At 42.7% G+C, this 21784-nt stretch overlaps 1 protein-coding gene across 1 annotated transcript in view; it reads left to right on the forward strand.

The window, feature by feature from the left end:
- Positions 1 to 21784, forward strand: part of SLC25A13 (solute carrier family 25 member 13) — a 157122-nt gene that overhangs the window by 61554 nt on the left and 73784 nt on the right. Inside the window, exon 5 of the mRNA XM_008148832.3 lies at positions 14295 to 14434. Coding sequence (XP_008147054.1) covers positions 14295 to 14434 — 140 coding nt within the window. The remainder of the gene's footprint in view (positions 1 to 14294; positions 14435 to 21784) is intronic.

Consider the following 21784-nt stretch of genomic DNA (forward strand, 5'->3'; position numbering starts at 1 on the left):
AGCACGTCCCCCCCGCAGCTGGGCGGGTAGCGCCTGCTGTGCTGCTGCTGCTGTCTTTGTTCTGAAAGGCAGAACCATCTTCATGGATTAGCTGCAAAGCCGCAGAAAACCCTGAAGTCTTTTAAGTATTAGAAGAAAGGGAAGACCAGGAAGTGGCTGGGGCAGTAGTAAGTTCTTTTTAAAAAGAAACAGCCCCCCGAAGCCAGATTTGACCGAGAGCACTACACTTCCCGGGACGGTGGGGTGTCGGGCAGAGGTTGTCTGTGCATGTGAGCTTTCATACACAGCAGTGCCCGTGAAGAGTTTGGGAGCCCTTTGGGGCATACGGATTGTGCATTCAGGGGAGATGGCTAATGTGCCCATTTTTAAGGTCTTGATTCATAGTTTCCAATGCACTTAGACCTCTTGGGCTCGTCCTACTGGATGGATTATGAGAAATGGCAGGAACCACAGATGGTGTAATAGAGCACCATCCATTCTGGAATGGTGCTGGAATAGTTCTGGAACTGGAGAAACTTAGCCCCCTCCAACCCTGCCACTTGTGCCTCTGAGCCAAGTTAATTATCCTCTCCGGTCTTCCTTTTCCTTATCGGAATCGAAGAGAACTACACTCAGTATAGGTAAGAAGTAGAATAGATTTATCCCAGCAGCTACCCCCTTTCCCACCCACTGTTCCATTTTCATTTGACATGACAGTTATTTAAGGCTCGATACGCAAGGGCAGAGGCAAAGCACATGTATTTGCCTATTTTTGTTTCATATAATCTGGAAGCTCACATGCTTTCCGTGAACACTTCCTGAGGATCCTATCTAATAAAAGAGTAATATGCAAATTGATCATCACTCCAACACACAAGATGGCTGCCCCTATGTGGTCAAAGATCCTGTCCCCCATATGGACACAAGATGGCCACCACAAGATGGCCAGCAGGGGAGGGCAGTTGGGAGGGACCAGGCCTGCAAGGGAGGGCATTTGTGGGCGATCAAGCCTGCAGGGGAGGGCAGTTAGGGGTGACCAGGCCGGCAAAGGAGGGAAGTTGGAGGCGACCGGGCCTGCAGGGAAGGGCAGTTGGGGAGGACCCAGGCCTGCAGGGGAGAGCAGTTGTGGGGGACCAGGCCTGCAGGGGAGGGCAGTTAGGGGTGACCACGCCTGCAGGGGAGGGCAGTTAGGGGTGACCAGGCCTGCAGGGGAGGGCAATTAGGGGTGACCAGGCCTGCAGGGGAGGGCAGTTAGGGGCAAACAGGCTGGCAGGGGAGCAGTTAGGGGGTGATCAGGCTGGCAGGCTGAAGCGGTTAGGGGCATTCAGGAAGGTAGGCAGGCGAGCAGTTGGGAGCCAGCAGTCCTGGATTGTGAGAGGATGTCTGACTGCCCGTTTAGGACCGATCCTACTGGGATCGGGCCTAAACGGGCAGTCAGACATCCCTCGAGGGATCCCAGATTGGAGAGGGTGCAGGCTGGGCTGAGGGACACACACCCCCGTGCACGAATTTCGTGCACCGGGCCTCTAGTTATTTAATATTTAAAAATCCCTTGAATAATTTTAGGTTTTTTTGTTTTGTTTTGTTTTTCATCACCTAATTCCTCTTAGCATGGCTGTAACCACAACTTCTCAATGGAACACCAATGGAAAATGTCCCCATTGAGATCTTAAGTAATAAACGAGCAGCTAGCTCATGGTGGCATTAATGTACCCAGTGGAAGCCAGTTTGGGGAAAATGTCATGAGAGCATTTCCTAGGGATACACAAGACGAGCCTGTGAGTTTGAGTGTGTTGAGCATAGGTGTGCTCTCCGTCTTCCTCCTTCTGCAGCAAATCTGGAGGGAGAGAGCAGGGTTGAGACTGGAGACTGAGAAATGGACTTCAGATGTTTTCCTTCACTGTGATCGATCTTCCCTTCACGGCATGAAGTGCCAAGGGACGTTGCTGCCACCAGCCACACCACCGGCTGGTGGAGGAAAGAAACCAGGGACTTTCACCAGGGCCGGGGCAGACGGGTGTGTGTTAGTGTCATTAGAAGAAAAGAACAGGCGAAGAAGCAGATGTCACCTGGGACTTGTAGAAAGAAGAACAGTAGCATGAGAACTGTTTCTGCCTCTCACTAGTGGCTTGTTGATGGGCAGGTCATTTCAACATCCTGGGCTTTATTTTGCTCATCTGTAATAACCTACCTTACAGGACTACGTAATGATGAAAAGATCTACTCATATGAAGGCGCTATCTGGAAAACAAAGGCCTTTATAAAAATAATATCGCTAAAAGAAATAACTTGCAAGAACAAGGGCGGGTCTACTTTCTCCTCCTCCTCCTATTCCTCTTCTGCTCCTTCCTACCCCCCTTTCCTCTCTTCCCGTCTCTTCTTGCCCACCTTTATTTTTTATTTTTATTTTTTTTATCCTCACCCTAGGATACTTTTTCCATTTATTTTTTTTAAGAGAATGGAGGGGAGGGAAGTGCATGGGGGGAAGAGAGAGAAACATAGATGTGAGAGAGACACATGGATTGGTTGCCTCCCCTTTACATCCCAACCAAGGCAGGGATTGAGCCCTTAACTGGGAATCCAGCCCGAGGCACTTTGGTCTGTGGGCCTACACTCTAACCACTGAGCAAACTGTCCAGGGCACACACCTCCCCCGCTTTATTTTTTACTTGCAGTTTAACCCCTAGCCATTTACCAGTAATTTGCTTACCACCTGTTCTGGGTTGAACACTGCCCCATCTCTGAAGGCATAAGAGATTGAAGTGAGAAATTGGGGCTCCCAAGGATGTAAAATTCCAGTCACATCATTTGTTGCCTATGGTTATTGGAGAAGGATGCGCAGCCCTCTCCGGTGCTGTGCCTTCCACGGGTAACTTGTTTCACAGTCAGCCTCTCACAGAAAGACAGCAGGGCACACGCTGTATCCATTTACGATGAGCTGATGGGATCCTCACCCTGTGGGTGTCATCAAATGTGCCCTGGGCTTTTTTGAGCTCTTAATCCCTATTAAGGATTAAACTGAAAGTGCTATGAGTAGTACAAAGAAGATACCCAAATGACCATCCAATTCCAGAATAACAGCTGACTTTCAGCACTTTTCATAAGGTAGGGTAGAGTCATCCTGGAGGTGGGTGCTGTGGGTAACAGGCTTCTGTCCAGGTAAACAAAGTCATGGGGGTTGGGGGGAGCCTAAGGAGTGTTTCGACAGCAGGTACCTTTTAGAAGAATCTAGCAATCAGTATATTTTCCAGGAAACTGATAACGGGGTTGAAGAATTTCTTTTTTTTTTTTTTTTTTAAGTGGAGCTGGGCAGAAAAGAGGACTTAGTCAATCCTGGTCTCATCGACCCCCAGTATGAAGAGATCCTCAGTCTATGACATGTCTGTCTGTCCATATGAGGTTGTTTGGGATACATTCACTGTCACTCACTCTACCTCTGGTTACTTCCTTAGCCCTTGTCAGTCCTTCACCCAAGAATGAGCCTTTTGTATTTCTGAAGGCTGTCTACCTGAGTGTGCGTCTCTGGGCCGGGTAAAGCATGGAGTGGTGAGAGGAAGGGCCCCTTTCTTTTACCTCTCAGATCGGCTCAGTCATTGGGGGATCATGGGGTGAGCAAGGTTTTCTCACTCTAAGAGGGTCATCTGGGGCCTTCCTGTGGACTGCAGGGGAGGCTGGCGTGCGGCTGCAGACCCGCGGTGCCTCCCAGCCTTGCCTCCGAGCCTTGCATTTCACCCAGAGGAGCGCAATAACACTTCATCTGTTTACACATTGGATTTCCACGTAAGAGCTTGTCTGAGGCAGGGCTCGCTCACTAAGCTCAGCAAGCACCAGAGTTGGTCAACAAGCCGGGAGTGTTCATGCTCCCTCTCACTCGTATCCCAGTGCTCAGCGAACAGAAGTCCGATGAGCGAGGGACCGACCACCCTGTGTCCCACTTCAGGGAACTCTTCCCTGTTTTCTCTGAGGCCTTGTTTATGTTCACCGCCTGTCCATGTCTAGACCCCTCCCTGTGTTTGCTACAATGAAAAGATCTTCAGTCCCTCAGTTTTGTGCCTTTGACCGAGATCATTGTGTTCTCCTGTTTCCTTCGAGGCAGAACATACCTCCAACAGTCTTGTTCTTACCATGTTTTCTTATTTTGATTCCTGATATTTATAAATGCACCTTGAGATAGCATGTACCCTTTCATTCCTACTTCTTTTGCTTACGTTTTATTTGTGATATTCATCCAGGTCTTTTTGTATTTTTACTTTGTTGTTTTTTGTTTGTTTGTTTGTTTTCTGTATAGTATTCCATTGTGTGACCTTTTCCCTCTTTACTCTTTCTAAATGTTGATAGACATTTGCACATTTCTAGTTTGGCTGCGGCAAATAATGTGCTTATATATACATAGATTTGGTGTGTGTCTGTATCTGTGTGTGTGTGTGTGTCTGTGTGTGTGTGTGTGTGTGTGTGTGTCTGTGTAGGCATTTCTAGGAGTAGAATTGCTGGGTCATAGAAAATGTGTATATTTAGCTTCGGTAGATACTGCCAAGCTGTTTTCCAAAGCGGAGGGTCCCATTCTGAGTTCACAGTTAGATTTTTGTCCAGGAACACCTGCTGTGATGGAAGTGAACTTGGTATGCTCTGGGAAAAGGGACAGGCTAGATGGCAGGAGGAAATATGTGGAAACAACCCACTTCAGTCGTTTTGGTTCAAGTTGCAGAAAACGATGAGAGTTAAAAGTATGGAAATGAGAAGTTTTGAAGGCAAGCACCCAGATTTAATAATAAATTAAAAAGCTAGAGGAATATAGTATTGGAATAGAAGAAAACAAAACGTTTGATGTAATTTTTTAAGCTCTCTAGAAAGAGGGTAATTTATTATCTTTGTAAAGAGTCTTGGAAAATGAAATACTATTCAAAAAGATAACTTGGGCGGGGGGAAATGGGTTAAGGAGCATTATTGGGGGAAATTTTTTTTTGTTAATATTAATTCTGATTTTGGTGTTTCACACACACACAAAAATGTGTTAATGTAGTATCATTGCCCTATAATGATTTTACTTTATATAATGTTGGGGCCTGAGTATATTTTCTTACCCACATTCCAATGGAGAATAAGATTGCTGGGTGAGAACAGTGTGCTTTTGGAAGTAAATGACCTCCACGCTGATAAAGGTTGTGGCGTGCCCTGGTACCGAGGGTGTCCCTGAGATCCCTAGGCTCTTCAGAAGCTGTTCCAATTCATCGGGTCAAAACCCCTCTGTTCACGAAAGGCTAAATACGGATTTGCACGATTGACCATAATGGCTTCAATTTTGCAAGATAGTAGTATCAGAGAGCCCGTCCAGTTGGTGGGATAATTTGAAAATCGCCCATGCTTCAGATGGCTAAAATATTGTCCCTTTTCCTACTTTATCACTCCACTTTAAAAATAGGGAGTGGGCTGGGGTGGAGGAGGCCTGTGGAGAAGGTGGGAAGATGTCAACTGGAGAGGAAGCCTTGATAGCCCTGGAATCCCCTCCTAAGTTAACGACTGCTGAAAGTTACCCTCTCTTCAGAAGGATGTGGGTGTGGAGAGGCCGGGTTGGGGGCTTCTTCCCGTGTGTGTGTGTGTGTGTGTGTGTGTGTGTGTGTGTGTGTGTAGATGAAAGGAGAAGAAAATTTGCGATGAGGAAAGAAGGCGTGGAGAACACAAAGCTAACAGTAAATCCTAAAGCTTGAGGCACTGGGAAAATGCGACTATTTTAAACTGTACTGCTCACTTAAAAATAGTCAAATTATACCATTATTCTTTCCGTGTGAGAGAGAGATAAAAATACAGTTTTTCTAAATTGGAAAATTTGCTGTAATCTTGCTGCTAATGACTGATTTCTTCCAACAGTGGCGAGGCAGTGTTTGCTCTGATAGGTCCATCAAGGAAACAAAATCAAGCGCATACTGCACGTTCTCAGAGAAAATTACAGTTTAGGTATACGTTGGAGGTGGATAGTTAGACATTTTAATTGAAATAAAACAGTTCTACACTGATATGGGATCACTGTGAGTATACGTTTGTGGTACCTCTGCTCTTGAAAGCATTTAAGGTGGGTGAAATGTATGTTAAAGCTTTTGCAAGAAAATGCCTTTTTATAACATCTGTCTAAGGAAACTAGCATCACTTGGTTTTTTTTTAAAACAATATAGATATTATGTCTGCATTTAGAGGATGCATTTGGATTCTTTGTACCCCTATAAGCATTTCAAAGTGCTGGAGCTTTTTGGTTATGGACTTCTCTCCTGGCGGGGAGCGTTCGGGGCAATTAACACAGCCGATGATTAAAGCCCGGGCACACACCTGGAGGGTGACCACAGCCGGCTCTGTGCCTCCAAACGCCATTTTCACTGACCTACTTTGGATGTTTTGAGCGACCGCTCATGATTTATTCTGTCCATTTGGAAATAACTTCTTTCAGCAGATGGGTTGAAAACATCTCGGTTGGCCTCCGTTGCTGTTGGTTTAGGTGGTGCATGGGGGCAGAGATTAATGTAGCGAATGCTCAGTCCCAGCCAGCCTTTCACTTTTTCTGTTGTTGTTAACCAGCATTCGCTACTCTGACTTCAGTAGTGTGTTCATCTCGAGGGTTTCTAGACCCATCAGGTTTTAGAATAGGAAGGATTCTTACCTGGATGGCAGACTGCGGGTTCTCCTGGTGATAGCGCGGGGGTGTTCGTTACCACTGTGGACTCCCTGGCTCCGTCTCAGATCCGCGGAATCAGAATCGTTGGGCGTGGGGCTTGGGAAGGTGTTTGGAAGGAGCTGTGCCTGGGGACGGGGGTTCACCCTGCGATTGAACGATGGCTGGTGTGTAGTTCACAGCTCTCTTCCACGGATGTGGGAACAGGCCCCGAGATGGGAAGGTGCCTGGTTTTGTAGGAATCACAACATTGTCTGCTGGCGCTACTGGAAGGACGGTGTTCTTTTCTAGGATGTCACATGAGCTCCTGTCGGGGCAGTCCCATCTCTCTCTAAGTTCAGAACTGGAAGTTTCCAGTTAGCCCTAACTTTTACCTGTGCCAGCATCACCTGCCACTTCAATGTAATACTCGGGGTGTGCTTGTTTTTTGAAAGATGCTTTCCACCACTGTACCTCCACGTTCAGAATCAGAATAATAGAAAGCGTACGGCGGTCAGCGCGAGCTCATTTTAATGAGAAGAGCTGCGCGTGCAAAGTGCTTGCTCTGTCCTTACGCCGTTTTAATGGCACCCATTCCCCCCCTAGAACTTCCTTGCGCGAGTCTGAATTGTAGCCAGAACACTTCTGTCCTCTTCAGGCCCTTAACTGTGATTAATATAAAAAGGCACTTGTCAAAAGGGTTTGAAATGGCAACCTTGCTATGGGAGCCTGTGGCAGCAGAGATAGGTCTGCATCCACTTACTCCATTATGTCATTTAACTCACGAATTCAACAATTTGTCTTTGCTCCCTGCTTAAAAGACCATGGCCGCCTAAGCTGTTGTTAACCACATCAGCAGGGTGGGATATTAGTGCCCTGAGAGCGAAACCACAACGTTCTGGGAGGATTGAGCACACACAGGAGAAGGCCCCCAGTGAGGCGGCTGAGGAAAAGGGCGGCCGGCCCGTACAGCCGCTCAACCTTTGCATCCAAAGCCACTGCTTTCGGGTTTAACAGAAACAGCCTTTTTGTGTTTATTGTATTAATCCATGAGAGAGAGAGAGAGAGAGAGATTATGGTGCAGGGTTTGAAATAATGTAGCCTGATGAAAACCTTTTTTATTTTAATGGGAAACTTTTCCGTTGATTTGCAGCTTCAAAAAGTGAATCTTTGGGAAATTAAAGCGCATTAACTGTGTTATTCTGTATGGAAACAAAAACGTAGAAAGTTAAAATTTGCATAAGTGAAGACCTTGATGATTTCAGATTACAGTGTGGCGGAGGCTAAGGAATAAGAGCCCATAGAATTTGTAAAAACAAATTCAGTCTAACCACTTAATGGCATGTGCAAGTAATTTGCCAATTAAATATTTCTAGTTATCTGAAAGATCTTCAAAGAGTGGAGGTTCTTAATCTTTTTTAATTTCATACTTTCAGAATCATAATAGAAAATTACTTAGTTTTTTAAATCACTTGTTATTCAAAATTTTAATATATGAGTCAAGAGAAGGATGGATTTTAAATATTTGAAGAAAATTACTGCTTTTTGAGAAACGTATAAACTATGATATTTCCAAATCACACTGTGCCTGATTCTTCTTTATATCATTCATAAATATTTAGTTCCCAGAAAACATCTTTGATTAAAATGAAGACTTTAGATTTTGGAGTTTTACCATTTTAATGGTCACCTACTATGTTTTAGAACACTGTGCTAGACCTGCTGAGCCCCTAGGACAACCCTCTAAGATACATATTTTATTCCCACTTTGCAGATTAAGTAAATAATTTGAATCAGTGTAGGTAATTTGCCTGATGTCACTCATTAGTAAGAGGCAGAGCTGACAGTTTCAGGTTTTTTAAAAGTAGCTTTTTGCACTCATTTAAAGTAAAATTCAGTGGGTTTTTGTATATTCACATATTTGTGCAACCATCACCACAGTCCATTTTAGAACAGTCTTAGGCAATCACTAATTTACCTTCTGTCTCTATGGACTTGCCTAGTCTGGACATCTATAATAATAAAAGAGTAATATGCTAATTAGACTCAACATCCTTCCGGATGAAGCCGGGGCCGGAGCAAAGCAGCCTGGTCCCAAGCGAAGCAGCCTGGGTCCCGGGCGCCTGCCAGCGGCGGCCAGAGCGAAGCCCGGGTCCCGGCTGCCGGAGGGAAGCGGGTACCGGCAACCGGGAGAAGGAAGGCCTGCTCTTGCACACATTTTCGTGCATTGGGCCTCTAGTTTCATATAAATGGAATCATACAGTGGGTGATCTATTGCGACTGGCTTCTTCGCATAATGTTTTCAAGGTTCACTCATGTTGTCACATGTAACAGTACCATATTCCTTTTTATTAATGAATAGTATTTCATTGCTATGGATAATTACCACATTTTGTTTATCCATCCTTCAGTTAGTGGACATTTGGATTGTTTCTATGAATAATGCTGCTATGAACATTTGTGCACAAGCTTTTGGGTGGACTTATATTTTCATTTCTTTTGGATGTATATCTAGAAGTGGAATTGCTGAGTCATATGGTAATTGTGTTTAACTTTTTGAAGAACTCCTAAACTGTTCCAAAGTAGCTGCATCATTTTACGTTCCCACCAGCAGTGTGTAGGGGTTTCCGTTTTTTCATATCCTCACCCCCACACACTTATTATTAGTGGAGGTTAAGTGGTATCTCATTGTGGTTTTAATTTACATTTTCTTAATGGCTCATAATGTCAAGCATCTTGTCATGTTTATTGACCATTTGTATGTGTGGTGGTTTTTTTTAGGAATATATACTCCAGCCCTGGCAGGCATTACTTAGTGGTTAGAGCATCAACCCATGCACCTGAGGGTCTCGGGTTCAATTCCCGATCAAGGGTACCTGGGTTGCAGGTTCAATCCCCAGCCCTGAATGGGGCACGTGCGGGAGGCAACCAATCCATGTGTCTCTCTCACATCAGTGTTTCTCTCTCTCCTCTCTCTCTTTCTTCCCCTCCCCCCCTCCTTTCCACTCTCTCTCCCTCTCAAAAAAAAAAAAAACACAAAAAAAAACACACAAAGAAAATCAATGGAAAAAATATCCTCGGGTGAGGATTAACAAAAAAAGAAAAGAAAGAAATATGTACTCAAATCTTTTGCCTATTTTTAAAATTGGGTGATTTTTCTTCTTTTATTGAGTTGTGATAGTACTTGGTATGTTCCAGAGTTCTTTATCAGATAATATGATTTGCAAAATTTTTCTCCAATTCTGTAGTCTGTTTTTTCACTTTTGTTGAATACAAAAGTTTTAAATTTTGAAGTCCAGTTTACCTGTTGTTTTCCTCCGTTGCTTGTGTTTTTGGTGTCAACTCTAAGAAACCATTTCCTAATCTGGAGTACAAAGATTTTTGTCTGTTTTCTCCTGTAAGAACATCACAGTCTAACCTCTTTATATTTAGGTCTTTGCTCCATTTTGGGTTAGTTTCTGTATGTGGTGTAAGGTAGGGTTCTAACTTTTTCTTCGACATGTGATATCCAGTTGTCCCAGCACCATTTGCTAAAAAGGCTAATCTTTCTCTATGAATTGTCTTGTCAGCCTTTATGAAAATCAATAGACCATAAGTGCAAGGTTTTGTTTCTTGACTCCCAATTCTGTTGCATTTGTCTGTATGTCTATCTTTATGCCAGTACCATACAGTCGTGATTACTAGAGCTTTGTAATAAATTTGAAATACAACTTTGTGTGTGTGTGTGTTTTTTTTTAATTGTTTTGCTATTCTTGGTCCCATTTGAATTTTAGGATCAGCTTGTCAATTTCTGCAAAGAAGCCAGCTTGAATTTTGATAAGGATTATACTGGACCTATAGATCACTTTGGGAAGTATTGCCATTTCAACAGTATTAAGTCTTCCAATCTATGAGCATAAAATGTCTTTCTATTTACTTGGGTCTTCATTCATTTCTTTTCAATGTATTTTATAGTTTTTAGAGAATAGGTTTAGCATATCGTTTATGAAATGTATCCCTAAGTATATGGAATTGTTTTCTTAATTTCATTTTTTGGGTTGCTTATTTTAAGTGTACGGAAACACAATTGATTTTTATATGTTGATCTTGTATCCTTCAATCTTGCTGGACTCATTTAATAGTGGATTCCTTAGGGCTTTCTATATATAAGATCATGTCATCTGCAACCAGCTTTTAAAAATAACTATCTTTCTACTACAACCGTACTCTGTAGCCTGGGAAATTTATTAACTTGGGGGAAATTAGTTGACTTTGAGGTTATATTTAGGAAAGAAAAGTTGCCACTTTGTAGTTGTCTTTTTGTCACCGAGAAAGAAAAATACAGCAGACTTTTAGGCTCAAAACATTTGTAGAGAAAGCAAAGTCCCACAAATAAACTCAAAGAATCCTTGAGCTTATTTGGTGAAGTCTTGCTTTAAATAATATCACCATTATTGGTATATTATGGGAACTTCCTATAGTCCTTCCAAACATAATTTGTTTGGCACAGACTGAAATAACAACGATTATACTTTAAGAGATAAGCATTCTAATTTGTTTTTACTTTTAAGTAGGATTGGGTGAGCTATGAAAAATATGACCTTAAATATCCAAAATGTATAGCTAGTGCTTCATTCATATTCCAGTGCTCATTCAGTTTTGCTTCTTTGCCTCTGTGACCTCACCCTGGTAAGATTTTAAGAACTTGTGTTTTAGGCCAGGAGAGACCTCCTTCTAATTCTTTTGAAGTGAATGATAAATCTGCCAAATAATGCTTATTTGAAAGCCGTCAGCGGGTGAGTTATGAGTTATAGTTATGTATATATAGTACACTGAACTAATAAGTAACCAAGAAAACCTAAAACATTTTGCATTTCCTCTTTCCTCTCCAGGACTACAAGTCAGGCTTGCAAAAGTCAGGGAAATATAAGGTTTAGTGATAGCGTGGCCCTAAGGTGGACACCTGGAGTTTTTCTTGGTAAAGCTCATGGAATTTCCCACAGAAGCCCGAGCACAGAGCAGAATTTCAAAATCATTTTGGTTTATTTGTTTCTGATTTTCCCACTATAAGATAGGAGGCATATTCCTACCTTTCGTTGTCTCACAAGGCATGGAGAAATCTGAAACAGTACAGGTTTATAGGGTTGACAGTTTGTAGAGTTGAGATGATCTTAGGGATCACATATTGCTCTCTCCTGTAGTGTGACTAGATTTCAGTACCTCAGGCTGGCATTTGCATGAGAGGTGAGCTCTGTGGAAGAGTGGAAAAGGCTCTAGCCTTAATACCTTCTGTTACTTTCCTTCATGGAAAGGAAGGACCTCATTTTTGACAGGCAGCCTATGATTATTACATTACAACTTAACTTCATCAGGATGCTTGATGGGAAGGAATATTTATCTCACCGGAATGCAGAAAAATGGCCAGAAAGCCATTATTGTTTGTATAGTATTTCTCTAATGTTTTATTGCAGTGTAAAATTTTATTTACAGTGTAAAAAAAAATTGTGTTTTTTCTTTTGCATCTTTGTCATTGGCACATCAATTCTCATTAGATAATTTATTGTTCTAGATTAGAAGATTGTGGGAGCCTTCCTTAAACCTCTATTGGGCCTGCTTTGTATAGAGCTATAGAACTTGAGAACTGGACAGGAGCTACAGGTCATCTGAGTTAATATCTATTTTTATCACTGAAGACGTCCACTTTCGTAGCCATGAGAACAATACCTGGCACAATGTGAGAGCCTACAAAATATCAGCTGCCAGTTAGTACAATCTGAACCCATTGTTTGAATTTGAATTTGGTAATTTCTTCTCAGATGTTTTAGAGCCGAAGAAAACTTGTGGCGTCTCCCTCTACCCAATTCTTTCCACTGAGGACCACCCCCCCATCTCCGCAGATCCTCGGGGAGTCTTTCCTTTTGTAAAAAAATTCCACTTCTTGATTCAGTTCATTTTTCTTACGTCCTATCTCCTTTTCCCCCCTAAAAGTAGAGAAGACAGAATAAATTCAAAGAAATTGAAGGTTGCCCTTTAAAACTTTTTATTTTGCCGTCAGGGCCAGCCAGAGGTTTTCTGCCACCTTTCATAAAATTTATGCCTGGCATAATTCTGATTTTTACTACCTTCTCTGTGCAAATACACACCCAACCTTAATGCTGGTGGTGGCACTACTGTTACTTCATGGCAAGACTTTAAAATTTTCTGGAAACTTGAAACTCATGGGATAAAATCTTGTGGGTGTCATGGGGGTGGAAATAGGAAATTTGGGGGAAACAGTGGAAACATATGCCAACGTTTTTGGCATCCTTTATAGGACTAACGAACTTTGCTCTTTTTTCTTATTTTAGACACAGGTAAAAACCAAAAAACAAGGTAGCAGGCACAGTATACTCATAAAAATAAGCAGGTTTGGTAGTTATATTTAACCATGTGAAGGCCAGGACAAATTTCATTAATATAATAATCTGTATTCCCTTTAACCTCCAAACACATACTTTGCAGGAGGGGGCGGGGGGAGGGGACGACGAGACTAGCAAATAAAAACATGAGGTTTTAGAAAAGAAAGGTTTTTCATGCTGAAACCGGTTTGGCTCAGTGGATAGAGCGTCGGTCTGCGGACTGAAAGGTCCCAGGTTCGATTCCAGTCAAGGGCATGTACATTGGTTGTGGGCACATCCCCAGTAGGTGGTGTGCAGGAGGCAGCTGGTCGATGTTTCTCTCTCATCGATGTTTCTAGCTCTCTATCCCTCTCCCTTTCTCTCTGTAAAAAATCAATAAAATATATTTATGAAAAAAAAAAAAAGGTTTTTCATATTGTTGTTTTCTTTTCTCTGTCAGTCCTCACAGTTTTGTAGAAGAGGCTAAAAAGAGGTGAAGAATCAATACTAGCACATTTGGTAGCCCATCTTAAAATGGGATAATTTGAGCCATTTGAGAACTTCTGTCAAGCTAAACGTATGCCGTGGAAAGTTAAAGAATTGGGCTGCTGGCTTTTCCTCCCACCATCTTTGTCTTCAAGCGTGGCTTGATAAATAGTGGAAATTTCTAAAATTAAAAAAGGGTCTTACTGCTGTTGTATTTTAGATTTTATCTAACTGATTTCTAAATCCTCAAAAATGTTTCAATAACTCGATAAAGGACTGTATTTAAAGTGACATATGTGTTTCTGTATGCACAGGGCTGGGCAAAAGTAGGTTTATACTTGTAATACACATAAATAATACAGTAATTAATAAATAATAATGCAAGAATAAACTCTGTGTTTTGTGTACTTACAACTGTAAACCTGTTTTGGCCACCCTTGTATATGTTTCCTGCTACTGAAGATTGAATTATATCCATTATGCCTAGAAAATATTTTTTGTTGAAACAAAATATATGAGATTATGATATTAGATGTATAGCTTATTACTTTGGTTTAGTTTCCTACTGCCTTTTACAGGTGTGTGTGTGTGTGTGTGTGTGTGTGTGTGTGTGTATTGTCCCCCTCTTTATATGGTGGGATTATTAACTTTGATTTCTTAACTGACTCCATGAGGATTCCAACTTTTATTTCTGCCATGGTTTTATAATCTGTGTGTTTTTTTTAAGTTGAGTTACCTTTTATAAGAAGAAAGTAGCAATGTCCATTTAATAGCAGATTTTATAAGGCTGAACCTGAGTGGCTTTGTTTTAATCAACCTTTCTTTTCTCTTTTCAGAGGACGTTAAACAAGTCTTTGAACAGACCACAATTCATCAACGTATTCCATTCAACTGGGACTCAGAATTTGTGCAACTGCATTTTGGAAAAGAAAGAAAGAGACACCTGACATACGCGGAATTCACTCAGTTCTTGCTGGTGGGTCTCACTCTTGAAAAGAGTAAATAAGTGAAACTGGGGTGCTGGTTTACTTTGGAACTCTGGACCAGACCATCCCATCTGGAGATATTTCTCTAGCAGGGTGTAGAATGGCTCTTACAGATTGGGTAGGACCCTTTCCCAGGAAATCAAGTGATTTGATCAAAGATCACGTAAGTCAGGAGGGGCAAACTTGGAACTTCAACTCTTGACTATGACTAGTTCCACTGCTATTTACCAATACGTCATTTTCCCCTGAGAAATGGGTAGATGTCTTTATTAGCTTCTAACAGTACTGTCGTTTCATCTGAGGCCTTGCATAGACAAGGCACAGAGTCTGGAGCTTGGCTGTATGTTGGAGTTACCTGGTGAGCTTTAAAACTGTCGTTGCTTAGGCCCCGCCTCTAGAGATTAGATTTTGTTTGATTTGCCGAGGGGGTAGGGGGGGGAAAGGCAGACCATCTGGGCATTAGGACATTTCAAGCCTCGTAGGTGCTTCCTTTGAGAACCACTGTTGAAAGGGCACTGGCTGTCCATGTCCAGGGTTGAACATGGCCTTGTCACTCCTGCTCCTCTCCCCGCCCGCCCCACATTGTGATCGTATCACTAGACCCCTGATGATGCCAAAGGAAGAGTAGTAAGAAAATAGGATTATAGTGTACTTTTCCTTTTGAAGCATACTTTTTAAAATGTTTTAACTATAACATTAACCTTTAGCCCCAGACACCATTACCTACCTGGCATGTGGGTCTATATGATAAACCACTCTTTCTTTTGGATTTTCAGGCATTTTTTGTTTTGTTTTCTTAACAAATTTGATATTTTATTAAATGTAATATTTTATAAATGTTTTATTGATTGATTTTTGGAGAGAGAGAGAGAGAGAGAGAGAGAGAGAGAGAGAGAGACATTGATTAGTTGTTCCACTCATTGATGTGTTCATTGGTTGATTCCTGTATATGTCCTGACTGGGGATCAAACCCACAACCTCGGCATATTGGGAAGATGCTCTAACAAACTGAGCTACCCGGCCAGGGCTTTTAGTAAATGGAATAGTTTGAAAGAGTCATTTAATGGGATTCGTTCGCTGTGTTTAAATTCAAGGTCTTGAGGAAAAGTTTTCCAGAGAAACCACCTTCTGTTCTTTGTCACTAGTAATGTCAGCAGCAGGTACCCTGAGCTCCCTGCCTCTCTGTGTGCCCGAGACCTTGTCAGAGCCTTCTGAGGAGTGGTTGGAAACAGATGCGGGTGGAGGATACTGGGGGCACACACACACACACACACACACACACACACACACACTGCGCCGTGTGCTCATTCCGTCAGCATTTTGTGGCATCCATCCCTCGGCACCAGCGTATGTAATAGGTTGACTTTAATAGGTGCTTCTCATTTTGACTTTCACTGGTGTTGTTATGATGTATGAAATTGTCATGCTGTTTACTCTGCTTTTATTTTCCTGGCCTTTGGAACCTTACAACAAGATATCTTAAACCTTCTTTTGTAGTATTCTTTAAAAAAACATGGCCATGTCTATGAAACACGCCCCCGCCAGTGCAGTTCTATATCAACATAAACCTGTGTGAAAAACTCAGGTGGAGAATGGAATTCAACTTGGATTTTTGCTGTTGTTTATACAAGACACTGGCATGCTGTAGGAGGTGGTATTCATTTTGATGAGGAATAATTACAATAATGCTATTGAGACAAATGCCTCAAATTGACTTTATGGAATACAGCCTAATTAACTTTGAGTCTTAATGGGATGTTAGCAGTAGTAAGGCTGATCACGTTTTTCTTTAAGCAAGTATCAATTATGCTGCATTGAGTCGGCTGTCTAGCACTCCCAGTGGCATCTAGGTCTTTCTCAAGATGTGGAGAAGTCAGCCAAAGATGAGATGACTCAGGGATTACTGACGAGGTTTCCTGCTTCACCGTGTAGGGCATTCACTAGAATTTGACTCCACTCTCTAATGGTGAGTGGGCCCATCCCACAGTGTCCTGCATAGGATGGTTTTGACTTTGTAGCCCAAATGCACATGCCCAACTTTTACTTGGTTAAAACAGCTTAGGTCGGGCCTTGCTTTTATGTCCCACTCCAGGCCCAGAGTGAAAGGAAGGAAGGGATGCATCATAATAGACTGTATATGAATGCCAATGAAATGCCAGTTTTGATGTCTACCATTGAGTCACCCCAAACCCCCCCAACGCCCCCTCACACACACTAAATGTTTTTGTTGGCTTCCTTTGAACTTTTGTCTGGATTCAGGGAACTTCTAATAGATAGAAGGGAACTCAGTCTCCTACGTTTCAGACTCTTGCTTTGTCAAGCATGCACCCGCCCTGCTGCTCTAGGGCAGGGCTCGGAGACACAGGCACCAGCTCCCTGGCTGGCGCCAGGCTCAGGAAGGCAGACACTCAGCTGCTCGAGACGTGAAAGAACTGCCACCGTGCATGCTGCTACCTGTCACCTGCAGCCATAGGAGCAACCGAGATGTGCTTGTGGCTTCAGGAGTCTGGGCAGTACATAGAGACAGCGCTGCTCCACCCCACGGAAGGTTCTGGAAGGTAGAACCTTCAGCCACTTGAATCCGTACACTCGTGTGTGTTGCCTATGCTTGTGTGGTTGGTGGACAGTGCCATTCTCTGCACGGTCAGGTTTTCTTTTCTTCCTTTAATAAACGTTTTGCTTTGTGATAAGCCACCATGTATGTGGCTATGCAGACATCACACGTGCATCTGTGTACAGTCCGGACCAGCTGCCCACCCACCGAGATGGTGCTGGTCACAGGCATCCCTCGAGTGCTGAGATGGTGTGTTGTTTTCTATATTTTGGTTATAAAGTTCATAAAATGGTGGATAAGTTTGATATTCTTTGAACTAAACTTAACTTGTGTAAACTTCACATCTAAAGTATAGTGTTCAAGTAAGCAAATCCCCCTTCCTGGAGTCTTGTTCCTAGGGAAGGATTTCAGAAGGGGGTGGGGCAGTGGTCGGCAAACTCATTATTCAACAGAGCCAAATATCAACAGTACAACGATTGAAATTTCTTTTGAGAGCCAAATTTTTTAAACTTAAACTTCTAACGCCACTTCTTCAAAATAAACTCGCCCAGGCCGTGGTATTTTGTGGAAGAGCCACACTCAAGGGGCCAAAGAGCCGCATGTGGCTCGCGAGCCGCAGTTCGCCGACCACGGGGGTGGGGCCACAGTCCTGTTACTGCATCATTGACACCGTGGCCCTCCCTGCTGCTGGTTTTCATGCCCAGTTCCATCATCGTCACTTCACACAGGAGTGATGGCGTGTGTGTGTGAATGTGAACACAGTGTTATATGTGGGTAGGGATGTGTATTTTAAAATACCCTATAAACTTTCCACTCACCTCTCTCTCAGCTCTGAGAGCAAACTCTAATTTTACGGTGGCTAAGTTGAATAATTCATTGTAGCATACTGAAAACAGTATTCTTAGAAAAGAATTTTGAGACGTTTTTGTGTTCTATGTCTGCCAGAACCTCCTGTTCATGAGTAGTATTAACATCAAACTTTCTACCCTGTTTGGAAGTGTTTCTTGTGCTGTGATTATTACTCACTTGGCGTAAACCACCCAATTCAGCAAGTGTTTGCTGAGGATGCAGGATTTACTGTGAGGCCGTATGCAGAGGGCCAGAGAGCAGCGATAACAACTTTGGAGACACTTGTACTTGTCTAAGGGTTGTTCCTGTGTTTTTCTGCCTGATAGTTCCAAAGAAACAATCACAAACAGTTATGAAATGTACACTCTACAAGATTGCTCTATTTTGTTTTTTTTATTAATTCTCAACCTTTATTGATTTGAGAGAGAAGAGAGTAGAGAGAGAAACATCGATTGATTGCCTCCCCTATGCATCTGGACAGGAGATTGAACCCGCAACCTAGGTATCTGCCCTGACTGGGAATTGAACCCACCACCTTTTGGTGTGTGGGACAATGCTCCAACCAACTAACTGACCATTGGTTACTCTCTTGTGGCATCAACGCTTATGGCAAATATAAACCTGAAATTAGCATTCAGAGTACGGTTAGAGCAGCCATCCAAAGTACGAACTTAAAGGGCACATACCAGCAGAAGGTCGTCTAGTTCACTGCCCTATTTCACAGGTAAGGAGATTGAGGCCTTTCACTTTAGAAGCTCTTAAGAGGTATCTCATTTGTAATTTTGATTTGCATTTCCCCAGTGACCAATGATGCCAAGCATCTTTTATGTCCTTATTGGCCACTTGTATGTCTTGTTTGGAGACATGTTTATTCAGACCCCATTACCCGTTTTTATTGGATGGACATCGTAGGCAACTTGTGAGCACAGAGTGAAAGGCCTCTTAAACTCTTGTGCCAAATTATTCTGTGGGGTCATACTAAGAGTCATTCTAAAAAAAAAAAAAAGTAATAATAGTAACAATCTCTATAATTTACAAAGTGCTTTTAACCTTTTGCACTCGGATGCCGAGTGTGACTCGACACGGTTAGCATTGGTAGCAGGAATCGAGAAAAAAGCAAGCGAGTGCAAAGGGTTAAATATTCTGTTTCTGATAATAGCATCCCCAGAAAAAACCCAAGGGGTAATTATCATTATACCCTATTATATGCAAAAGAATAAACAGGCTCTAGGGCAACATTTTGCATTTACAGGTAATTTTCTGGGGAAAACACTCATGTCTTTCATTAGGTTCCCAAGGGTATACCCCAAAAGACTACAGAGAGAGTGTTCTAGAGCTTAGCTTCTTCCATAATAAGATCACAGGCCTGTGAGGGATTCAAAAGTATGATGCTGTTACCACCATAGTGTGCTGTCTGCAGGGCCCAGGCTACGAAGGGTTAGTCTCTGTTCCTGGAAGGGGCAGTGCTTCTGAATGGGGTGAACAGTCAGGCACTGCTAGACGTTTAACGTTTCTGACCCCTACCAGATATGATCATTAAAAAGGGTGTGTGTTCCTGTTCTTTCCATTTACTTTTTGATAATGTTTTATAATCATAGGCATATATTTCACACATAATTATTACAATTTAAATCTAATCCACCCATTTCTAGTGGCTCCAGTCTCTTAATAGAAAAGTCTAGGATTGCCACCAAGTCCTATCTATATAGGGTGTCCCCCCCAAAAATGTACTAGTATACACACACTTGGAACAATTATAAAGGCAGTGTTTATTAAAATACATTTCATTTTCAAAATTGAGTTATCAGCTGTTAAAGCATGTATACGTTTTTTGGGACATCCTGTACTTGAAAACTGTTGCTATTAGCTGCCTCTCATAGAGCGTTTTTCAGCTTAGATAATGCTTTGACTTGCGTTTGTCCTTACACTCACCTTTGGTGTCAGGCAGTTGCTATTGTTTCTGTGTGAAAGATGAGCACACAGAAGCTTGGAGAATTTTTCTAGATTTGGTCATGATGAGACAGGTGGAACTGAAGTTGATTTTCGTTTTCCTAAATCTCTAACAGAGTTTTGTCAAATGTCATATAACATTTTTCTACAGTGATTCTTTTAAAAAGCCGGTGTTCTGGGCCTCTGTCCCCACCAAGGATCTGCTTCAGTAGGTTCTATACATGTATTGGGCCTAAGAAACTGCCTTTCAAGCAAGCACCCTGAACTGTGGCGTTCCAGATGGTCCACACGGAGAAACACTGGTCTAGCCTCTGAAACCCTGACTGTTGAAAGCACAGAACCTGGTCTTCATCCCAAGGTTGATGGGGAGCTCTGAGAGGCACACACGGTCGGATTTGTGTTTCAGAAAGATCTCTCTGGCTATCGCGTGGAAGTCACATGGAGAGGGCTCTGATGAAGGGGAGGGGGAGCAGGTGGTTCCTTCCAATCCAAGACAGAAGCAACTATGGCCTGGGTTGGAGGTAACGGTGATGAGCCAAAGTAAATGGGGCCAAGAGAAGTTAAAGGCATAGACCTGACCAGGCGTGGTGATGAGATGAGGTCAGTAAGGATGCGCAGAACTCATGGTTGACTCCTAGGTTTTGGGCTTAGGCAAGTGGGAGGATGGTAGTGGTTTGCTGAGTTGGGGGCGTAGGAGGATGAGGAGGAGGGAGTTCTAATGAGGGCTGCAGAGCAGTGCTTAGCTTGTAATTGCCTTTCATGTGTGTGTTGCTGGATTGTTTCCACCTCCCCTCCTCAGTTCCTTGGAGTTAGGATGATACTCTAGGATCTCCACCTATGGCCCCACAGACCTAGGCATTTCCAAAGAATTGCGTTTCCCACTTTATGGAGCCAGGGCATTTCCAAAGAATTGCATTTCCCACTTTATGAAGCCAGGGCATTTATTCTGTTTCCAGGGGCCTTGAAGAGGAATCATCAAGAAATCAGCAATGCTGTAAATTGGAGGAGATTTTGAAGTTGGGGTTTTATTAGTTAGCTAAGAAACAGGATGGCTGGCTTGGGAGGGAATCGGACTAAACATTACCTGTCATGTCTTCTCATCAAATAGCATTTAAGAATGAAGTTACCTGACCCAGTGGAGAGCCCCAATCACAAAGGTGGTGTGAGTGTTTACCTTTATTCTGGTTGCCCTTTTGTCAGAAGAGGATGAGGAAACCCAGAGAGGTGAATCATAGTGGGCAGAGCTCGGGGTAGAACCTAGGAATAGAGCTGCGTCTGGTGTCGCAGACTGGCCACTCATATTGGTAAGGACCCTCGATGTCAGATCACGTGATCCCCATGGCAATCCTGGTGGGTACCAAAGCATATTCATGCTAATATGCAGCTGAACAAGTTTGGTTCATATATATATATATATATATATATATATATATATATATATATGTGTGTATGTGTGTGTGTGTGTGTGTATACACATATATATATACATATGTGTGTGTATGTGTGTGTGTGTGTGTATGTATATATATATACACACACACATCACAGAAGAAAGGAGAGGGATACACACACATATATCACAGAAGAAAGGAGAGGGATAGAGAGATAGAAGCATCAGTGTTGAGAGAGAGTCATTGATTGGCAGCCTCCTGCATGCCCCTCACGGGGGAACAAGCCCGCAACCCAGGCATGTGCCTTTGATTGGAATCGAACCTGGGACCCTTCAGTCCGTAGGCCAACGCTCTATCCAGCTAGGGCAAGTTTGGTTCTTTTTTGTGAAGTCAAATTGACCATTATTTTGGCTTATGGGTCGACATGACCTACCAATCTGCCCAAATCTTCTCTGTGTAAAATGGACATTTTGGTTATTCAGGTTCTGGTGGTTGCCACATATCCCTCGGCCACTGCTCCTAGTCAGCTGTGGTCTGGATTTTCTAGTCACCATCACTGTGGTTTGCTATTATGTTTTCATGGCATCCTGGTTTAA

The sequence above is a fragment of the Eptesicus fuscus genome, chromosome 14 (assembly GCF_027574615.1).
Source record: "Eptesicus fuscus isolate TK198812 chromosome 14, DD_ASM_mEF_20220401, whole genome shotgun sequence".
Lineage (NCBI taxonomy): Eukaryota > Metazoa > Chordata > Mammalia > Chiroptera > Vespertilionidae > Eptesicus > Eptesicus fuscus.